The sequence below is a fragment of the Hemibagrus wyckioides genome, linkage group LG01, assembly GCF_019097595.1.
Source record: "Hemibagrus wyckioides isolate EC202008001 linkage group LG01, SWU_Hwy_1.0, whole genome shotgun sequence".
In the NCBI taxonomy this organism is placed as follows: domain Eukaryota; kingdom Metazoa; phylum Chordata; class Actinopteri; order Siluriformes; family Bagridae; genus Hemibagrus; species Hemibagrus wyckioides.
Window position 1 is genome coordinate 12,726,930 of NC_080710.1, and position 22,486 is coordinate 12,749,415.

At 35.7% G+C, this 22,486-nt stretch overlaps 2 protein-coding genes across 2 annotated transcripts; both read left to right on the forward strand.

Annotated features, from left to right (window-relative positions):
- Positions 1-1,406: 1,406 nt before the first annotated feature.
- slc6a19b (solute carrier family 6 member 19b) lies at positions 1,407-9,167 on the forward strand. Its single transcript, XM_058400154.1, has 12 exons — positions 1,407-1,639; positions 5,133-5,273; positions 5,438-5,575; positions 5,763-5,944; positions 6,814-6,924; positions 7,077-7,189; positions 7,305-7,433; positions 7,525-7,681; positions 7,830-8,034; positions 8,136-8,295; positions 8,560-8,722; positions 9,003-9,167. Exons 1-12 carry the CDS (start codon positions 1,441-1,443, stop codon positions 9,135-9,137), a joined length of 1,833 nt encoding a protein of 610 aa, XP_058256137.1. The 5' UTR covers positions 1,407-1,440; the 3' UTR covers positions 9,138-9,167.
- A 756-nt stretch (positions 9,168-9,923) lies between these two features.
- Positions 9,924-19,471, forward strand: LOC131360066 (sodium-dependent neutral amino acid transporter B(0)AT3-like). Its single transcript, XM_058400146.1, has 12 exons — positions 9,924-10,163; positions 11,992-12,132; positions 12,370-12,507; positions 13,606-13,787; positions 13,902-14,012; positions 14,775-14,887; positions 15,500-15,628; positions 15,721-15,877; positions 16,713-16,917; positions 17,578-17,737; positions 18,129-18,291; positions 18,746-19,471. The coding sequence occupies exons 1-12, from the start codon at positions 9,983-9,985 to the stop codon at positions 18,938-18,940; spliced, it is 1,875 nt and encodes a 624-aa protein (XP_058256129.1). The 5' UTR covers positions 9,924-9,982; the 3' UTR covers positions 18,941-19,471.
- Positions 19,472-22,486: the final 3,015 nt, after the last annotated feature.

Sequence of the window (22,486 nt, forward strand, 5' to 3'; positions counted from 1 at the left end):
GTATCTCCACAGTCTCATACAGGACTAAACTTAACAAAATTAATGTACAATTTTAAAAGGAGCTAATAGGCTTCCTATTATAGACATAGTAGTAATGCCTAAAGACGATGTAACAGACATTCAGCAAAGAAATACAATGACAAAATGTTACACATTAAAGCCTGTGTAAAACTCACACACCTATAAAGCCGTACTAAACTATTTCTTTAGGAAAATTTGCCAGGCCAAAAATATCCTACTGATGACTCGATGACTGAAACTGAGGTCATATAAATGAAGGGTGTGGCACTATTAATTTGTCATGCAGTGGGTTATAACATTAATAAATGCATAGAAAGTCAAATGAAATTCATTTTTTTTGTCCGGTGCAGCTTGCGAAGGTAATTCACAACCCCCATAGAGAGACCTCACACTTATGTTATCTCTATTTTACAATTTCCAGTAGACTTGTATAACACACTACTGACCTTTAGACAAAATGATAACATCTAATTGGCCCTTTTGATTATGAGAGGAAAAAAAATCAATACATCATAACTGATAAAGTACAATGCAATAGTAGTATAGTTCTTATAATGGTTTTGGATTTAACCAGCACTGTACAAAGTCCCAGTTGGCCCACTGTTAATGCAAGCTATGATAGTGGGATATATGGGATTTTACTATGGACTTATTTCAGAGTGACTGGTGAATAAGCTTTAAAATGTATATTAAGCTGACAATTTAAGGAGCTAAAGCCCTTGATATACTAACTTTTATAAACTGTTCTGGATTGGTATAAACTGTTTTGAAAATTGCACACTGAATATAGCCACTATGGGGTTAGGGCTAGGGTTAGGGTTAGCTCTTTATAATTTGTAAAATGTGATAAATTTACATGAAAAAAGACAGTAGTCAGATAATTAACACTGGATGTCTTCAAACAATCTTTATTCTATTTGTCTTAACAAATTGTGAAAATTGCAATAAGAATCCTGTGTGTGTGTGCTTGTGTGTGTGTATGTATGTGTGTATGCATCTGTGTGTAATGTCTTCTCAGAAATGTCCTGGAGGTTGGACCCTTTTTGAAGTTGCTACTCAAGTGATATAAAGATACTTATCTTCATTTATTAACCATTTAGACCATTTAGTAGGCGTGTGCACATGTGTGCGTACGCAGGTGCGTATGATGACATTAATTATTGTCATACATCAGGCTCAGTCAGGTCTTTTTGCTTCCCTTTATCTAGCTGACATGGTGCATTCCCCTTTTGATAGTAGAATACACGTGCCCTGTGCTGATGTGGTGCTAAAGTTCACCATATTTATTCATCTTTCTCAAAAACGACTGCCCCATTACTCAGAGTCCCCCCTAGCTCGAATTCACATACATCCCAGCTGCCAGAGAGAACTTAATAAGATCCAGGACCTAGATTGAGGCAGCAGGAACTGAGAAGAACCATGAAGCTGAAGATCCCTAACCCGGGCCTGGAAGATCGGATCCTGAGCCACGATCAGCTGGAGAAGTTGGAGATCGAGGAGGCAGGGGACAGGCCTCAATGGGACAACAAAGCCCAATATATGCTGACGTGTGTGGGCTTTTGCGTGGGGCTTGGTAATGTCTGGCGCTTCCCCTACTTGTGTCAGAGCCATGGGGGAGGTGAGAACATACCTTTTATCCCATGATCTTAACTGGCATTTTAACAAACTTAATATTTTACTAGATATATATTTAGCACATAATAATGAATATACAAGGTGCATTTACATTCTACTCTCAGTACTTTCAGGATATATCATGAGGGTTTGCTCAAACTAAAAAATTGAAATGAAATAGGGTTAGCCAGATATTTTTGTTATATCTGACTTTTGGTCATTTTTCTTAATCTCTACTTCAGTTTCTCATTGATGGTACAGACTTACTCCTTAATCCATAGCACTCCAAACTGAATTGTGTTTTAGATTCATTTTCTAACAGTTACATTAAGTCAGATAAGTTTTTTTCATTCATATTAGAGTGAATTTGCTGGCTTTTTCTAAACTCTTTTAGACTAATCAGGGATTGTTTGGGAGTGTCCTGAAAGATGAATATGTTCAGGTCAACTTGTTATATGTCTCACATTTCTCTCATACTGTGTCTTGGGACGCCTAGTACTTGATAGCAGTGTAACATGCCAATGTAATGACAGGACACAGAGTCAGAGATAAGAAGCTCTCAGGTATTTATAATAGAAAACTATTTGAGGAATCCACAAAATCAAAATATTTAAAACCCAAAGAAAGTCAAATATTCCAAAGCTACGCAATTTTAAAAAAGCACTAAGCAAGGCCACAATGCTGATATGTGTTATTTTCAGCAATTGAGTAATTAGTAGTAATTATGAAGTTGCTTACATGTATCAGAAGAACAAAATTCAGCTGGTTTCTAGTGATAGTTCAGCACCACCATAAAACATTACAGAGATATTTTTTTTAACTTAGGGTTGTTGTTAAATTATTCACACTGGTTTTAACCTAAAATAGGGTCTGGACCTAAAACCAGCCCCTTTTCTTTATACTGCCCTTTTTCCTGGTCCAACAATAAGTTATTACAAAGTGTAACTGCTGTTTTTTTTTTGTTAGCTTGGATAATTATGTTAAGCATCTCATGGTTAGATCTTTCAAACATTAAGCAAAAAATAGTTAATGCATCACACTTTCTGTGTTCAGGATGTGTGAAAAGTCATCCAAAAAGCTGTGCTGACAAATGATTTTAATTTTAAACAGTGATGCATGTAAATTCAAACATTTTTGGTGTGTAATTTGCAGTAATATGTATATAGTAAAACATCCAACTGCCAAGTCTATATGGCCAAATATGGTCTATATTGCTATATGGCCAAAGGTATGTGAACAGCCTGAGCTTTACACCCATACAAAATGTTGCCAAATGACAATGCTTTTGGTATACAGTAGCATTAAGATTTCCCTTTACAGGAACTATAAGTGGCCCAAATCTGTTCCAGCATGACAATACAGCATCCATGAAGACATAATGAGGTTTATAAAGGCATAGTTTGCCAAGATTGCTCTTGCAAGAGCTCAAAGTGGCCTTCACAGAGCCCTGAACTCAACCTCATTGATCACTTTTGGGTTGATTTGGTATGCACTCTGCATGCAAAACCCCATAGCCATGTTCCAAAATCTAGAGAAAGCCTAGTGGAGGTTATAGAATATTCAACAAGCACATACAGGTGTGACTGATCAGGTGTCCATATACGTTTGCCCATATAGTGTTTTAAGTGTGCAAGAAATTTATATATATATATATATATATATATATATATATATATATATATATATATATATATATATATATATATATATGTATGTATATATATATATATATATATATATATATAATACATATAATATATATATATAATACAAATATTTCTATATATATATATATATATATATATATATATAAATGTAATGTCTTACATTTATTTTATATATATACATACATATATATATATATATATATATATATATATATATATATATATATATATATATATATATATGAAAAAAATTTCCATAGTTTAGCACTAGTTTAACAACATAAACTTGCACTTGTGTATTCTCTTAATTATTAGCCAAGGTTCTTTTTTAATCTCCCTGGTAGATTGTTCTTGGTAAATTTATAGCTTTCTTGTCTTACTCATACCTTTTATCTGTGATTTACAACAGCAGTAGTCTATAAGAACTCAAAGCCAACTACTGTGTCGGAAAGGTCACAGTAACAATGCACTCATCATAACTTAACTATGGTTTTAAAAAAGTGTCATCTTCAAGGAATCGCTCTTTCTAGGAAAAGCTGCATTCCATACACAAAAACAAAATTTTAGAATGGAATATTCGCATGCATGAATGTATAATGTAATATAACTGCTTTAGACTTTCATCACCTGTGTAAACATCTTTATAAAAGTGCAGCAGGTGACGGAATTAATTATTATCACATTTTTTTCTAAGTGTGTGAAACCCTAACCCCCAGAAGATACTAGCTGTGCTTTGTTACGTTCAAGTTGGTACAGAGTGTTGAAATGGCTGATAAGAGTGCAGTCTCATAGCTATTTGTTTGAAAAAAAGAAAGAAGTATGTAACTCAGTGTATTTCACATTCACTTTGCCAAGAGTTTGCCATTGCTGTGAAATTTGTAGCAGATAATGTGATATTTTATTAGGAATTTTCTTTATTCTGATGTTGGATGTGACCATGTGTACTGAAGTTTTTTCATTGCACCTCGGCCACATGATTGGCTAGATAGGTAGTTAGGTAACTGCACGAATGTATATGTGTTCCTAATAAAGTCGGCAGTGAGTATGTACACCATGTATCAATATAAATTGGAGCAAAACTTAAAAAATAAAAATAAAAAGCCTATGAAGCTTGCGGTTCAAAGAAAGACCACATTTATTAATTTATATGAATAATGCATTTACACAGACACATTTACAGGATTTTTCTTTCAATTCAATTCAGTTTGATTTATTTAGCTCTTTCAAAAATAAAAAACTGTCGCAAAGCAGCTTTACAGGAATATAAAAATTCTGAATAAAAATTATAAAATGTTAAATTAAAATAGTAGGAAAATATATATCCTTAACAAGCAGAGCCAGAAGCTACATCCTTAGTAACTGCCTGGTCAAAATTACTGTGGTTTACATTAGGCTGCTAATTTGTTTTAGCCTATATTCAGGAAAATATAACCAGGTAAATTCTTTAGGTAATATCACAGACAGATATAAACACAAAAACAGACAAAAAAAAAATCATTTGTACTTTTTCGTTTAGACCACACCCATTTTAGGTTCATTCCAAGAGATAGATATGAATATGTGGAGCAGTAAAAAGATTCAGAGACAGATATGTATAAGTGAGGCACTAAACAGATATAGATAAAGATACAGATAGTGGCATTGAGTTACACCACACCTAACACCACTACCCAAATGCTTGACAAATGTTTCCATGACAGGGATGTTCAAAACGCTATTCATGAATATCTTAAAATACATCACCACAGTAAACATTTTTTAACCTTTATGTTAAGATTTCTAAAAATGGTAAACTTAACCAGAGCTTACTGTTTATTTGTCCTCCTTCAGGAGCCTTTATGATTCCTTTCCTAATCCTGCTCGTGTTTGAGGGAATTCCTCTTCTTCACCTGGAGTTTGCCATTGGACAGCGCTTGAGGAAAGGCAGTGTGGGGGTCTGGAGGACCATTAGCCCCTACATGACAGGAGTAGGTGAGTTACCACCAACTAGCATGATACTACTTGAAAAAAATATATATATTTGCAGCTGCAATAAACACCACTATAAGCAATAATTGTCAAGCTAAATCTTCAAATGTTTGTCGATCCAAAGGGTGGAATGATAAATATTATACATTATGTTCTTCTTTCCACAGGAATTGCGTCCATGTGTGTGTCGCTGTTGGTAAGCCTCTACTACAACACTATAATTGCCTGGGTCATGTGGTACTTCTTTAACTCGTTCCAGGACCCGCTACCTTGGAGCCAGTGTCCCGTCAATGCAAACAGAACAGGTACAAAACATAACTGTGATTAGAGAAGGCATCTTTTTCAATCTGAATGCAGAATGCCTTTTGTTAAACCACTAAGCCTGTCTAAAATCCTTAATCCGGTACTAGGATTATCACGTAATATTCTGTGCTCAAATTTCTGAGGATGTGGAAGCCACTTCACTTACTGTAAGCATGGTAACATTGACAGGTTTCGTGTCAGAATGTGAGAGGAGTTCCCCAGTGGATTATTTTTGGTACAGAAAGACCCTGGACACAACTACAGCCATAGACGAATCAGGAGGACTGAAGTGGTGGATGGTGCTGTGTCTAATCTCTGCCTGGGCCATACTCTATGTCTGCTGTGTTCGCGGAATAGAGACCACTGGCAAGGTATTATCTTTCTTGCATAACATTAAAACACAGGTTAAACTGATAAGTGCTGTTTAAAAGCTTGGGGAAAACGGTGCATGCCAGGATAGAGCTCATAGATCAGGTTATGGTAGTTGTGATTTTTTAAATGGATTTCCTTTTCCTGGGTCTTTATTATTGATTCTCAGAGCTACCAGCTTGACCAATTTAGTCTCTGTTAACAGCTCAAACTTATAATTGAATCGAATTAAAATATAAAGCTAACTGTTTTAAATTAGAGGCCTTTATCTGAAAGGTACACATACTTGATATTACATAAGAGCCTTTATCACCTGTATCAGTAGTTTTAAAAACAGTACAGATACAGTGCTATAAAAGGTAATTGCATCAGACTAGTCATAAGAAAAAGTTTAGAACATTTTGATCTCATTATGTTTAAGCAAGTAAGGTCTTTTAAAATACAAAAAAAATGCATTAAAGCTCAAACACACTCTGTACATATACTACAAAGATGCCATGTACTCAAAAAATTCCATGTATTATAAAGCAAATTCTATGAAACAACCATATAATGGAGGTTTTTAATTTTTATAATATTTTACTGCATACTATAAAATTTAGCAATGTTGTGTAAGAACAAGGACTCATAAAGACATTAATTTTTTATATGTTTATAGCAATGAAAATAGAGACTGTACACTGTTAAAACAGGTGGATGAATTTGAATGCATGCAATAAAGATGCATAATAACTAATAAATGCTTAGTGCATAATTGATAAGTGTACCAAAGGTATGGTTCCAGCAGTGAATGGTATATCTGTGAAGTAAATCAGCTTTATATCTGATATTACTGGAACTAAAACAGGAACTATTTATATCTCCTTTCAAGGCAGTATATGTGACCTCTACATTACCGTACGTGGTTCTCCTAATTTTCCTAATCAGAGGACTGACTCTGAAAGGCTCCGTCAATGGGATTATATTTCTTTTTACACCAGATGTAAGTATTAGAAAATCACTGTCTTTACAGTTCACCTTCACAGTGCTGAAGAGCAATTCAGTAAATATTGCACTCACCATGATTTACTATATTACTAAGTATTATGTCCCATGTAAAATCTCATTTGTGTATGTTTGTGTTTGTGTGTGTAGCTCAATGAGTTAGCAAACCCATCAACCTGGTTGGATGCAGGTGCTCAAGTATTCTATTCCTTCTCACTGGCGTTTGGTGGCCTCATCTCCTTCTCCAGTTACAACTCAGTACAGTAAGTAAATAAGTGACAGCAGTTGAGCAGCTTTCTAAAGGTAGAGACAACTGCTGAAAAATGTATTAAATGTTAACTACTACCCAGTCCTAAGGTAAATATCTCTATCTTTCAGTAACAACTGTGAGCAAGATGCCGTGATCATTTCCATCATCAACGCCTTCACCTCAATCTTTGCTGCTACTGTAATCTACACCATCATTGGTTTCAGAGCCACGGAGAGATTTGATGACTGCATAGCAACGTACGTATTTACAAGACTTATTTCCTTACAAGCAAATATCCGTACCTGGATAAGAAATTATCTAAGAATGTGCTCTGCATCTGTCCTGCAGAAACATTATGACTTTGCTGAACACATTTGACCTGCCAGAAGCAAACATCACTGAGAGTAACTACAATCAAGTTTTTCAAGAGCTTAACAACACATACCCCAGCATTATTCAGGGTCTAAATCTTCCGACCTGCAACCTGGACACATTCCTCAGTGAGGTAAAATCCTCTTTTCTGTCTTTACGTTCATGGATTACACCTTTAAAATTGCAGGCTTCTATCTAATCACAGGCTTCAGAGATCTCATTTCTCTCTTCATTATTGAGACAAAATAGAATATGGTGACATTGCTTGTTTTGTTAAACAGGGTGTGGAGGGCACAGGCCTGGCCTTCATTGTCTTCACTGAGGCCATCACTAAGATGCCATTGTCTCCACTCTGGTCTGTCCTTTTCTTCATCATGCTCTTCTGCCTTGGCCTGTCCTCCATGTTTGGAAACATTGAAGGAGTCCTAGTGCCTTTGCAGGACTTAAACGTCTTCCCCAAACACTGGCCTAAAGAAGTGCTCTCAGGTGCAGTATTCAGAGACAGATCATCAGTCACACATTAAAAGATTTTGAATGTACTGTTTGTTAAATGTTATTAAAGGAACACATTGGGATTTTTTTTTCAGGATTGACCTGTCTGGTGTGTTTTTTCATTGCGTTAATATTCATCCAAGGGTCAGGCAATTACTGGCTGGCTCTTTTTGACAGTTTTGCTGGTTCTATCCCTCTACTCATTATTGCCTTCTGTGAAATGGTTGGAGTAGTGTATGTTTATGGAATAGACAGGTAAATAAAAAGCCACTTTTCTTTGATTTGTTTTCTTTTTACATGCCTTTCTGAGATACCTTTGTTCCATACCCTATCATATTTATGTCTCTGTACCAGCCAGTACCTATTATTTGTGGCTGTGGAGTACTCAGAGAGAAAGACTGTGGTGTGAAAATGACAGAATATATAGGTTAAAAAATCTCATTGACAGCACAAATCTCAAAACTGCCACACAGTAGAATGACGTAAAATCTGAGACTAACCGATGTCCTCTCCCAACAGGTTCAATGATGACCTGGTCTTCATGATCGGCCATAAGCCTAATATCTTCTGGCAGGCCACATGGAGATTTATCAGCCCCCTCATCATGCTGGTCATCTTCATCTTCTATTTTGTTACCACTGTCTCCAAGGAGCTCTTTTACATCGCTTGGGACCCTGAATCGGTAAGGTTACTCATAAAATTCTCAATATGTGCGCTAAGAGCTTAAAGTATAACATGATCCATGTTAATAAGCATTTATAAGTTAAATTGCCATGTGAGCTCATTGCATGAGTGGCTGTGATAAACACTACCTACATTTACATTTAATCATTTAGCAGACACTTTTCCTGAGTATGTAACACTGAAGTGACTCATATGTCTCTAGTGGTCAGGAAAGAAATTCTTCATAGAGAGGCGTTGTATGAGGCCTGACAATTTCTGCTCATCTGTTTGTATTACAGCTGAAATTTCCTACGTTGGAGCAGAAGCCCTACCCATCATGGATTTATGTAATAATCTTCATACTGGCTGGGATTCCTAGTCTTGCTATACCTGGTGCTGCCGTTATCAGTGCTATACGGAAGCGTTGTTTTTAACTGGTTGTAGGCATCTAAATATATATATATATATATATATATATATATATATATATATATATATATATATATATAAATTATTACACTACAATAATACTACAATAACTCTACAATAATAATAGTCTAGAGTTAGAAATAGACCCCCTGCTGGTTTTATTCCAATAATAATCCTGTATCAATACAGTGTCAGATTGTGCCTGTTATTTTCAAACAAACACCCATTATATTAGTTTGTGGTATCATATACACGTGAGAACCTTATTTATTTTTTACCAAACATTTTCACTGTATTATAGTTGCATGGTATGACCGTTGTAGTTTTGTTAATAGACATGTTCAGTTATTTTATTTAATTATTCACTACTTGTTTCCAAACACTTTGTATACATATCCATATTGGTGCAATGTTTTCCTGTTTTCCTAAAACAAGCAATGTTTAAATAAAATAAAATATTGAAAAGTAATATACTAAGCCTGTTTCTAACAATGGTAGAAAGCCCATAGTTAACATCCTTCAATTCTGAAGTCATTGCAATGAGTAACAAGTTAATGTGTAGATTAGATGATCTGTGCAACCACAGCTTGCTTAAATAAACAACTATGTAGAAGTCTTTGCCACTGTTACTGTCTGGGTTTCCTGGCATATCTCAGCACCACTGGAAATGTGCCAGAAATGAAGTACTGTGTGGTATAATGTGGGATTGAACAAGTGTGCCAAAGCTCCTCCCCTTCTACTGATGAGAAAGACCCCGGATTTTGTCAAGGTAAAGAGAACCAAGAGACAGTGTGAAGAGGAACTGACAGTCAGAGCTGGTCTGTAGCTCACCAAGAAAGTAAACTAAAGAATGGATGGAGCTCAGAGCACCAAAGACATCGAGCTCAATCAAGCTCCAGTGGAAGCCACTAAGACTGATGAACGGCCCAAATGGGACAATAAGGTTCAGTACCTGCTGACCTGCATTGGATTTGCTGTTGGCTTAGGGAATGTATGGAGGTTCCCTTATTTGTGTCAGGTATATGGAGGAGGTAGGAAACTTCTAGCAATTTATTACAAGCAAAATAGGGATTAAATTAATGTTGTCTAGCATATGAGTTGGTTTCAAGAGAACAGATTTAGATAATAAGACTAGGATGGAATTAAATGTTTTACATCATTAAGGCTTTTAAATGATACACCCATTCCTATCACCTGTAATATGGACCTAGATAGTCTTTTTATAATAATATTACATAATGTATATTATTGAATTTGCATATACCTATTAGCCTGTTTGTTTAAGTGTTACAAGTGGTGGAAAAAGCCGTATGGCTTCAATAAATATCCAAAATATAGCCCAACATTCAAATAATTAGACAGTGTTCATAAACAAACTTGTGCTGGAAGAGGTTTGTTTTCAAATAATCCAATTATGTGATAAAAATTAGGAAATTATATAAAACAAATCTATAGGAAAATGAAATCTAAGAACAGTGAAATCATTTTATTATGAAATCAATATCTAGACAGTTTGAAAGACTTGGTGTGTAGGTTAAATATTTTCCGTCTTGTGGATCAGAAGTCAGGTTCAGTAGTCAGTTATCCATTTTTGTTTTGGTTATAGATCCACATATTTTAGAACTTCACCCTATGAAACTAATGCAGGTTCAATTTAACAAATGTGACGACAGAAGACAGATAGAAGACAAAATCAGCTCATCCGTGCATACACAGCACAGCAGTGATGGTGTCAAAAGGAAAGAGTTAGTGTTTAGAGGAAACTGTGGTTTAGCATGAATATAGACCGCTATAAATGTCACATAAACATGTCGCAGACATTTTGTACTTGCTTCTGAGAGTCTGATGATAACACGTTCACATAAGATCGCCGAACTGACAATCAAATAAAATAAATAGAAATCACAAAAATAAAATGACACTATTTCAAATACTTTTGGAGATGTTAAATGACGTTTCAAAAAAAAAAAAAAAAAAAAAGAGTTCAATATTCAGTCCTTAAATGCAAATTGACTTGGATAGCAAGTTGCTTGCTTCATGAGTAACACTGTTAAAGTTCTTGTCATATCATCATGCATGAATTTAATAAAATAGTGTAGCTAAACGAAAGATCAAACTGACTTTACTGTTGCCACACACTCACCTCAACACATACATGCTCTGTTTATAAGTGCAGACCCGGGGGAGAAACCACACACACACAGCCACAGACTCACACACATACACACATTCACACAAACCAAAAAGGTTTTGTTCAGTATGCTTTTTGCCGAACAAAGAATATAATCATTATCAGGACCTTTCATATAAAGAGATACGGCTCTAGTGCATGTAATGTTTGCACTTTCAGCACCTTTCATACATGGATTAACAGCTTTTTGTCAAGAGTAAATATAAGTGTACATATGCAAATAGAAAAGTCAGGTTCACCCACTGCACTATGTGCAGTACATTAGTAAGTAACATACCATTCACTATTGAACCCATTCATACTGCAGTGTACAGTATTCGTTACACTGAAGTCAAATCAGATACATGGTAAAGATGCTTTGAGGTCAAATTTGGTTGTCTATCAACTCATCTTGAAATAAAATAGAAATTTCCTTTCTAAAGCAGGAGTTAAAGATAAACTCAGTACAATGACAAATTATCAAAACACATGACAAGTATCAAGAAATGTACAGCACATATGGTATGCTTGAAGAGATGTAAACAAGGATAACACAGTAGAAAATGCCTTAGTTAGCATAATAGCCTTATCTTAGTTGCTTGGTAAGACTCCTGGTCATCTTCTGATGTGCCGATATCCAAAGTTCTTAAGAATCAAGAAGTCTAACAATGTATTCTGTTTGTACTTAGGTGCATTTCTGATCCCGTACCTCATAGCTCTGGTGTTTGAGGGGCTTCCTCTGCTTCACATGGAGTTAGCTATTGGTCAGAGGCTCCGCATGGGCAGCATAGGAGTCTGGAACTCGATCTCACCTTATCTAGGAGGAGTAGGTGGGTACTTTTAGTCTTATGAAAGAACTATGTGCACAGTGGGTATGTACAGTACATACAGTATAAGTTAGTATATAGTACATGTTTTTTTGTTTTTGCATCAGTACAGACATGAAACACTACGTCATTATATGTGTAATAATGTTGAAGTAAAAACATTCTTACAGCTGGTGTTGGATCCTTTTTCATGTGTGTGTGCGTGTGTGTGTGTGTGTCTGTCTATTTTTGTGCGTGCAGGTGTGGCCTCGATGACAGTGTCATTTTTAGTTGGTTTATTTTATAACACTATACTGGCCTGGGTTCTGTGGTATTTCTTCCATTCGTTCCAAAACCCACTGCCGTGGGAGTCATGCCCAGTCAACGCAAATCACACTGGTAAGACACAAACAGTATCACATCAGGACACATTAAGACAAACCAGACTTTTTTTGTTGAAACTTTTCCTTCTCAGAGTGAAGCAAAGAGTCTGGGATTTACACTGGAGGAAATCACAACCATTATCAAGTCCATTATATTTATTACTAATTACTTGTCGATATTAGTCTGCTCTATCTAAACCTCAATATGAAAAATGTCGAGTAGGAAAAAGATCACAATCACAATTATAAATACAATAATAATAATAATAAAAAGGTGGGGGCAAAACATTTAACCATAAGAAACATTGGAAATGCATGTGGACACCTGTGGCTCTTCCCTAATCTGTTGCCACAAAGTTTGAAGCACACAGTTGTACAGAATGTCTTTGTATTCTGTAGAATTATTGCACTGAAACTAAGAGGCCCTCAACCCCACTGAACACGTTTGAGATGAACTGAATTGCCAACTGCACCCCAGTCCTCCTCATCTGATATCACTACCTGACCTCAGTAATGCTCTCGTTGCTGAATGAGCACAAATCCCCACAGCCACACTCCAAAATCTAGTGGAAAGCCTTTCTAGAAAAGTGTTGGATATTATAACAAAAAAAGGGGGAATAAATTTAGATTAATGCTCTTGGTTTTGGAATGTTTTGATGGTCCGGTGTCCATATACTTTTGGTGAATGTAAAAATATTATTATATAACAATTTATTAAAATTATTCAAAATGGAGAGTATATAGGAATCTTTACCTATGAAAATATGCATCTGTAAAAGAAAATTAGAGAAAAAGACTTATTATAGGAAATATGACGAATGACAAATGAGATTTTTAGAAGTGGAAATTACTAATAATGTAAATTGTTTGATTTAAAACATACTTTTTCCCTCAATTCTAAAAGATCTGAAAAAAAATTCTTATTGTGTTCTTAGTCTATTTCTGGTGAATTAAATTGCTCCAAACATATAAACCCATAATCTCAGTGCTGTCTTATCATACATCACTCAACACAAGCATCACCATCATTTCATCACTACATCATTATAATAATGACAGGGCTGTACAGTATTAGTGTCTCATCAGGCATCATAAATGCTTCATCTTCTTGTAGAGTATGTGGAAGAATGTCAGAAGAGCACTCCAGTGAACTATTTCTGGTACAGAGAAACATTGAATATCACTCCAAACATTTCAACTAATGGGGGTCTTCAATGGTGGCTAGTGGTGTGCCTGGCTTCAGCTTGGGGTATTGTCTATATCTGCTTCATTCGAGGCATCGAAACCATCGGCAAGGTCAGGAACCTCTTCACAATCCATCATACTTTTTACTATGTGATTCAATTAATCATTTATTTATTAATTAATCAGACCATTAAACCTTAAATGAATCTGTCACTCTGTGTACAGGCGGTATATGTCACAGCTACTTTCCCATATGTTGTGCTCACCATCTTTCTGATCCGGGCATTGTCGCTACCAGGAGCTACTATTGGATTGCGCCACCTTTTCACACCGAATGTAAGTGGTACTTTTTTCATAGCTACAGTCATAGAAAATTCTTCTGCTGAAGAAGCTCTTGGAGTCTCAGGGATTTGATGGAGCACCTGTTGAACACAGACTATTTCAAGATGTTTATCTTCATTCATCTATCTTCATTTTTTAAAAACTATCTACTCCCGTTCAGCTAACACCCGAAAGTCTTAGTCTTAACCTAAGTATATAGACATCCAGAAACACACCATTTGTTCTCTAAAATATTCTATACTAACATTCACTTATTCGGTTGATAAGTGGCAACCTGCTATAAAATGTGGGGCCTAGCTAGTTAATGCTGGATTAATTAACCTAAAACTTACTCCTTTGCCATGTAACTAGACTAACTAATTGGTTATTTCAATTTAGTTTACATGCAATCTAATGAACAACAAAGTAGGTAGTTAAGATTTGAGGGTCTTCCTGGTAAACTTACAAACTTACAACCTTCTGATCAGTAGTCCAGAGCTGTAACTGCCCTTAGATATGACTTTTATCTCAGTATCTCAGTGGCAAAACTGGATAATACTGACCATGTTTCATCTTAAATATCAGTGGCAATATTGCTGTACTTTCTAGATGCTTTTCTAATGTTTACCTTGAAAACAGTAGGGGAGAGAAATTCAGTGTTGTGGAAGTGGACAACACTGAATTTACACAGATCTCCTATATCTGTGTATAAATAAGATATTTGATGGAAATTGTGTATCTATATTCCTGAACGTATCGTACTTTCTTTTCTGACAGTGGGAAACACTAAAAAACCCAACCGTGTGGTTAGATGCTGCAACCCAGATATTCTTCTCACTGTCACTTGCATTTGGAGGCCTCATTGCATTTTCCAGCTATAACCCACAAAAGTAAGTGTTTTTTATAATCTGCTGCACTCGAGCCAACATCAAATGCTTACAGAATTTATTGCTGATGAATTGTAATGTTGAAATATACTTCATATCATAGTAATAGAACAGACTGCCAAATATTTTTTATCTGTAGAGATAAAATGTACAGTAAATGTGATAATTTGTGGATTTTAAAAGTGGAGAATTTATAGCCTAAGACCGGAGTTTAACAATGTATTAGTGTATATATGTTGAAAGCTATAAGAAGTGCAAAGTGCGGGCTCAATGGCTTAGTGGTTAGAATGTTTAGTTCCCATCTCTGGGGTTGGAGGTTTGATTCCTGTCTCTGCCCATATGCTTGGAGTTGGCAGAAACTCCAGTTTCCTTCCAAAGTCATGAATTGTTGGCTGACTGGCATCTATTGTATGACTGGAAGCATGATTATGCATTGTGATTGGTTTGTCGAGGGTGTGCCCTGCCTGGGCTCCAAGTTCCCCTGTGACCCTGTGTAGGATAAGTAGTACAGAAAATAGATGGATAGAAACGCTGCAAAGACTAATAGTAAAACAACAGAAATTACATACTTTTAACCATTAAGTAAAATCAAATACGTGTTTTTCTTTGTTTCAGAAACAACTGTGAGCGAGATGCTCTTATTGTTGGCTGCATCAACAGTGCTACCTCAATCTATGCATCAATTCCTATTTTTTCCATCCTGGGATTTAAAGCACTGTCAAGCTATAATGAATGTGTAGACAAGTAAGCACTGCACAGCGCAAGTTATCTATGGAACAAAATGACATAGAATCTCATTGTTTATATATATGTTTGCTTGCTTACTGTTTTCACAGTAATATCAAGGGATTGATGAACACTTTTAATATTCCGGATGAGAATATAACAGAGGAAAATTATGAGAGTTGGTTGACAAAGCTTAATGAATCAAATCCATATGCAATTCAGAAACTTAATCTGAAGACATGCAATCTCCAAGAATTGCTTGATCAGGTATTATTACACACATCATAATAATGGGTTCATCAACACCTGTACAAGGAACTAGTAAAATGTTATTATACAAATATTTCTATATATATATATATATATATATATAAATGTAATGTCTTACATTTATTTTATATATATACATACATATATATATATATATATATTAAATTCTGCACTGTTATAGGACCATGACCTCCAGTGAAGAGGTGTGTTATGGTCTGATGCAGCATGGCCTAAAGTGTTTTATTCCCCTTATAACACAGCAATTTATCAACCACATATCATGCTTTTTATGCAATTGTCATTGCATTTACCATCTTTTTATGGAACAGGAGACAAGTTATTTCCTGTCACTTGTCATTTCACATTATAGTATTTATAAAGGGTTAGTCCTTCTTTTACTCATTTAGAGAGCAGATCTCCTCCCCTCTTTTTTTTGAAGTTATTAAGGCAAAAAACAGCTTGTCATTTTAAAGAAAAACCGCAAAGCCAGAAAACTCTCCTGTAAGGAAAAATTGTACTGATTATTAGGAAGTGCTGACATTTGGGGAACCTTCCATAATTCTATGTAATAAAAAATCTCATATGAGAAAGCTACATTCACTATGTTAATGAGCATTAAGTACAGTACATAAAATCTATTAACCCTGAATTATCATGCTCAGTTCCACCCATAAACATTACTATTAGGTATTGATATCATGGCATATAGTTAAAAAATAACACAACAACTTACTTAATTGCTGTACACCTCCCATTGCTGATGGTGTGGTAATAAAAGTGTTTCCAGTTCTTTAAGTTCTGTCAATTCGTCATTCTGTTTGTCATCCCTCAGAGTGCCTCAGGCACAGGTCTGGCATTCATCGTGTTCACTGAGGCAGTAATAAAGATGCCAGGTTCCCAGGTCTGGGCTGTGCTTTTCTTTATTATGCTGTTCAGTCTTGGACTTTCATCAATGTTTGGAAATCTAGAGGGGGTTTTGACACCTCTGTTGGACCTTCACATGGTGCCAAAGTGCATTCCTAAGGAGATTTTCACAGGTAAATAGAGAGACGTAAAGTGGATGATCATTTAATCTAAAATGGGCTTCAGGGTTTGTAAATCTATCTGAATTCAAATTACTCTATATTGCCAAAAGTTTTGGGACACCCCTCCAAATCATCGAATTCAGGTGTTGTTTTTTAGGGGTTGGGCTTGGCCCCTTAGTTCCAGTGAAAGGAACTCTTAATGCTTCAGCATACCGAGACATTTTGGATAATTTCATGCTTCTAACTTTGTGGGAACAGTTTGGGGATGATCCCTTCCTGTTCCAACATGACTGTACACCAGTACACAAAGCAAGGTCCATAAAGACATGGATGAGTAAGTTTGGTGTGCAGGAACTTGACTGGCCTGCAGGTGTTCTATCAGGTTGAGGCCAGGATTCTGTGCAAGCCAGTCAAGTTCCTGAAACATTAAGAGTTCCTTTCACTGGAACAAAGGGGCCAAGCCCAACCCCCAAAGAACAACACCTGAATACAATGATTTGGAGGGGTGTCCCAAAACATGTGGCAATATAGTGCATGTTATGAAACATTATTAATATAGTATTAGGATAGCGGTGAGTTAGCTTTTTTATTTAGTACATCATTAGGAAATCCAACAAAATTACTTGTAAGAGTAAGGTCAGTTTTACCGCCAAAATCGTCTTTTCTCTGTAGGTCTGATGTGCATGGTTTCCTTTCTTGTGGCACTCATCTTCACTTTGGGATCTGGTAACTACTGGCTTGCCATCTTTAATAACTACGTAGGTTCCTTGCCTCTGCTGGTCATCGCCTTTTTCGAGATCACAGCTGTGATCTACATCTATGGTGGCAACAGGTGATTGTTAACTTGTTAATGAAATGTACCATAGTCTCCAAAGTGGGTCCATTATTAAGTTGTGGTTTTATTCCTTACATTTGAACATCATGACAGGTTTAAAAAATCAACTGCAATGTGGAACAGGTACAGAAATATACTAGTCAAGATTAAGGAACAAGACATGATAAATATAACACCACAACTTCACAAACAGGATTGTAAAATATATCCATTTAATAATTTCCCTGTTCCCTGATATTAATGATATTAACTCATTCTGTAGAAACCATTCTTGATAAAAAGGCACTGTATGTATTAAGCTGTATGGAATAAGCTGTACTAGTGTAATGTATCCAGGACTTGTTACTCCTCAGACCATCAGTTTTATACCATATTTCCACCCTCTCAGATTCAGTGATGATATAGAATGGATGACAGGACGCAGACCCAACCTGTACTGGCAAGCTACATGGAGGGTGATCAGTCCTTTGATGCTGCTGGTGGTCTTGCTGGCTTATGTGGTTGTACAGGCACAAGAAAATCCCACCTATGATGCATGGAACCCAGATTACGTAAGAACCTTAAACGCTGTTTCATTGCAAATCTACCGTATGTTAGGTCAGTGGTTATCTATGCTTATACCCAAAGCCTATAACAATAACTTTTTCAATCCAAAGACATAAAAAAGACATACAGCTCAGTAGAAAAAGCTAAGTTAAGTTGCCTTTATTTGTCACATATACATTACGGTACAGTGAAATTCTTTTTTCAAATATCCCATCCTTGGGGGTTGGGGTCAGAGCAGAGGGTCAGCTATGATGCAGCACCGCTGGAGCAGAGTGGGTTGGGGGTCTTGCTCAAGGGCCCAAAAGTGGCAGCTTGGTGGTGCTGGGGCATGAACCCCAATCTTTCAGTCATTGACCCAGAGCCTTAGCCACTTGAGCTACCAGCGCCCGGGTGCATTAGATAGAAAGTTTCATTGGCTACATGGAATACAAATAACCTGATGTTTCCCAACTCTTCCAGGTGAATTTTCCTGCTCCAGAAATCCTGATGTATCCAGGCTGGGTTTATGCCATTTGTATTCTCCTTGCCGCTGTTCCCTGTTTATTAATTCCGCTTTGGGCACTCTATCATTTTATTAAGTTTTTACATAAGTGCCTGAAAGACAAACAAGCTAAACTATGTTATAATAATGAAGGGTATGAGGTGGAAACATAAGCAAGGTAATTAGATGAAACTTTCAAGTACACAAATGAATTGTTCCTGAATTAAAGCATACCTCTGGATGAAACATAAAACATCACCTGTGCAATTTTTGCATACTGACTTCATAAAGATTATGCTGACACCAAGATACTGTAATCATATCCATTTTATCTATTGTTTGTAAATCTATCTGCCATTTATAATTACATTACTGGAGTAATATAAATGGTCTGCTCTCTGGAAGAGATTTTTTTCTTTTTAATTCTCGCAGTTCACAACGATTATCCAGTTTCCGTGCAATAAACAAAAGAACACACACAATATACACAACATAGTATATTGAATATACTGTATGCTTTTTACAAATGTTTATTGTAATTCATTTGTGTTTTGCTTTGTTCAGATGTACGAGCTAATTTTCAATATTTGGAAGTGTGTAATGTTTATATGGCTGTGTGAATAACACAAAGAGGTAATTTGCATTGCTCAGACAACATTGCTTTAAAAGAGTAATAAACTATTTGGTCACTAAATAAATATGTCCTGGTGTACTTTATAGTCTGATAAGATGGATCTATTTGTTTTGGTTATAATACCATCTATGATTGCTATGATACGGGGAAAATGTAGTCCATAAATGATACCATTAGCTCAAAATGTTTTCACAAAAACAACTTACAGCAGCCTGAGCATCATGCACTTTAGATTAGTTATTGAAACCGTTCTAATTTTGGGCTTCAAATAAAGAATTAAATGCTTTAAAACTATCCATTTTGTATGAAAATACAATGAATGAAGTCACTGAGCTAGGCCAGTGAGGACAAAAGCACGGATGTGGGATATCACTGTATGTTGACAAGATTACTTATCAATCAGTAGCACATGACTGTAGTGTTGTGAATAACAGCTTATGGAAACTCTATCTATGAGCTGTGTTTCTGATAATATAGATAAAGCGTTTCATTAGACTGAACATTAGAGCTGTATCCTTACACCTCCAGTGTTATATATTGGTCCTTGTCAACGAGAGATTAGATCTAAAGTAATGTTTTTAAATTAATGATAAGCCATAGCAAAGAATAACCAGCTTAACTCTCCTGTTATCTTCGGGTCAATCTGACCCGGTGTAAAAAGTACTCCAAAATGAGGTATAATTTTATATAAATGAGATTTATAATACCAAATATTTTTTTAAAAAAGTGCAAAATATATGTTAATGTGTTGGAAACAAGCTGACTAAAAAGGGGAAAAGCGATCAAAACAGACCGGGTCAATTTGGCACGCGGACAGAATAAGTTTATAAGAAATGGGAGGTAAACACAAGGTGAATTAATAGATTTCGTAAAAGAGTTACACAACATATAACTGATTTACCCAAACTTTCTCGGTGTGTGTGTGCATGTGTGTGTGTGAGAGAGAGAGAGAGAAAGAGAGAGGTGTGAGAGTCATTTAGCTGACACTTATATCCAGACTGACTTGTGTGAACAGTTGAAGGAGTAGCACTCCAAAGCAACAAGCAAATATGTAAGGTATCATTAAGTGAAAGATGAGAGACAAAATTTTAGTTTTTACAAGTGCTAACAAAAACATTTTAAACAAAAGTACAATATAACTGCATGCGTAACTAACAGTAATTAATACTCAAAGCAGAGAAATTCAAGTGTTTTGTGGATACTGACTGAAGAGGAAGATCACTACATCTTTATGGAAGGAGTAAAGACACAAGGTGACTCTCATTCCACCATTTGTTTGTAATGCTCAGGGGTCGTCAGTGACATTGTCCCTTCTGGTGGTCACATGCTCTGGAATATGCTGCCTTTGTCAGACTGTATGCCCTGTTTTGCTTTTCTGGCACTTTCATACAATGTCCACATACACTGTTATGTTAGCAGTCCTACACTGACTGCAAGTTCAGATCTGTGGTCATGTTCCTGTAGCAGGAGCACATGGCAAAGACGCAACCATCTTGACACAAGACGTGGATGTAAAGCAGGAAGCCTGAGAACTCGTATTTAAAAGGTGACTTGGGCTTGATTTATTAGGATTGTTCCTTGGCTTGAGGTAAATGAATATAGATTATTTATTCAGCAACATTAAAATTATATTATTTACTACACTGGGCAACATAGATAAATGTTAAAGTGAGCTTTAATTAGCGTATGTAATGTTCACTGAGTAAATGTCTCACTTAACAACCTCGATCCAATAATAATTATTCATCCAAAGACATAAATTAGCAAAAAATAAATTACAGCATGATTCTAATATTTGGTATTGTGCTAAACTAGTGTAAATATTGGTTATGAGTTTTTTAGTCAAAAACTGTAAGCATGTTCATTAATGTGTTGCCATTGTAGACAATATTACTCATTTGTAAATGATGATATGAATGTTGGTTAATGCAAATAGGATTATATGGCATATGTGGATTTTTATATATAAGTTCATATACGTGTATTATTGTGTACATATGTATCATCGTACAGACACACACACACACATATATAAATGCATATATATATATATATATATATATATATATATATATATATATACATATATATATATATATATATATATTTATATGTGTATGTGTGTGTGTCTGTACGATGATATATCGATGATATATATGCATATATATATATATATATATATATATATATATATATATATATATATATATATATATATATATATATATATTTGAAAAATATGACCGATAATGCCAAAAGATTTTCAGTTATTAATTATCACATATTTGTTTGAATCCTTTTGAAAACCTAATGATAACTGACATCACCCAAACAATCCTGATCAAAAGTTTACATATCCTTGAATGTTTGCCACATTACAAACACACAGAGGATAAAATGGCTATTAAAGGGAAGTTTCCACACCTGTTACTCATTGTAATTGTAATTAGTGTCAGTGCATAAACAGCCAGTGAGTTTCTCAGCTCATGAGGTGATGCACTGACTTGGCTGGACACTGCACCATGGGGAAGACAAAAGAACTGCCAGTGGACCTGCATAATAAGGTAGTTGAACTGTATAAATCAGGAAAAGGATATAAAAGATATCTCAACACTTGAAAATGTCAGTCAGTACTGTTCAAACTCTGATGAAGAGGTGGAAAATAAGAGGTTCTGTTGATACTAAGCCACGGTCAGGTAGACCAAGAAAGATTTCACCCACTACTGCCAGAAGAATTGTTTGGGACGCAAAGAAAAACCCACAAACAACTTTGAGAAAAATATAGGCTGCTCTATAAAAAAGAGGTGTTGTTGTTTCAAGGAGCACAATAAGGAGGTAGTTGGACACAAATGACCTGTGTGGTCAATTTGCCAGGAGAAAGCCGTTACTGCACCCATGCCACAAAAAGGCCCGATGACAGTATGCCAGACACCAAGACAATCCTCACAGCTTCTAGATCAGGGTCATTTGGAGTGATGAGAACCAAAATTTAACTTTATAGTCACAACCATAAACAATATGTTTGGAGAGCAGTCATCAAGGGCTACGGTGAAAAGTACACCATCCCCACTGTAAAGCATGGTGG

Coding starts and splice junctions, on each gene's coding strand:
- slc6a19b (XM_058400154.1), top strand. CDS start 1,441: ATGAAGCTGAAGATCCCTAACCCGGGCCTGGAAGATCGGATCCTGAGC. Junction 7,434..7,524: donor TTTGATGACTGCATAGCAAC/GTACGTATTTAC, acceptor TCTGTCCTGCAG/AAACATTATGACTTTGCTGA. Junction 7,682..7,829: donor TGGACACATTCCTCAGTGAG/GTAAAATCCTCT, acceptor TTTGTTAAACAG/GGTGTGGAGGGCACAGGCCT.
- LOC131360066 (XM_058400146.1), top strand. CDS start 9,983: ATGGATGGAGCTCAGAGCACCAAAGACATCGAGCTCAATCAAGCTCCA. Junction 16,918..17,577: donor TCCTAAGGAGATTTTCACAG/GTAAATAGAGAG, acceptor TTTTCTCTGTAG/GTCTGATGTGCATGGTTTCC. Junction 18,292..18,745: donor ATGCATGGAACCCAGATTAC/GTAAGAACCTTA, acceptor CAACTCTTCCAG/GTGAATTTTCCTGCTCCAGA.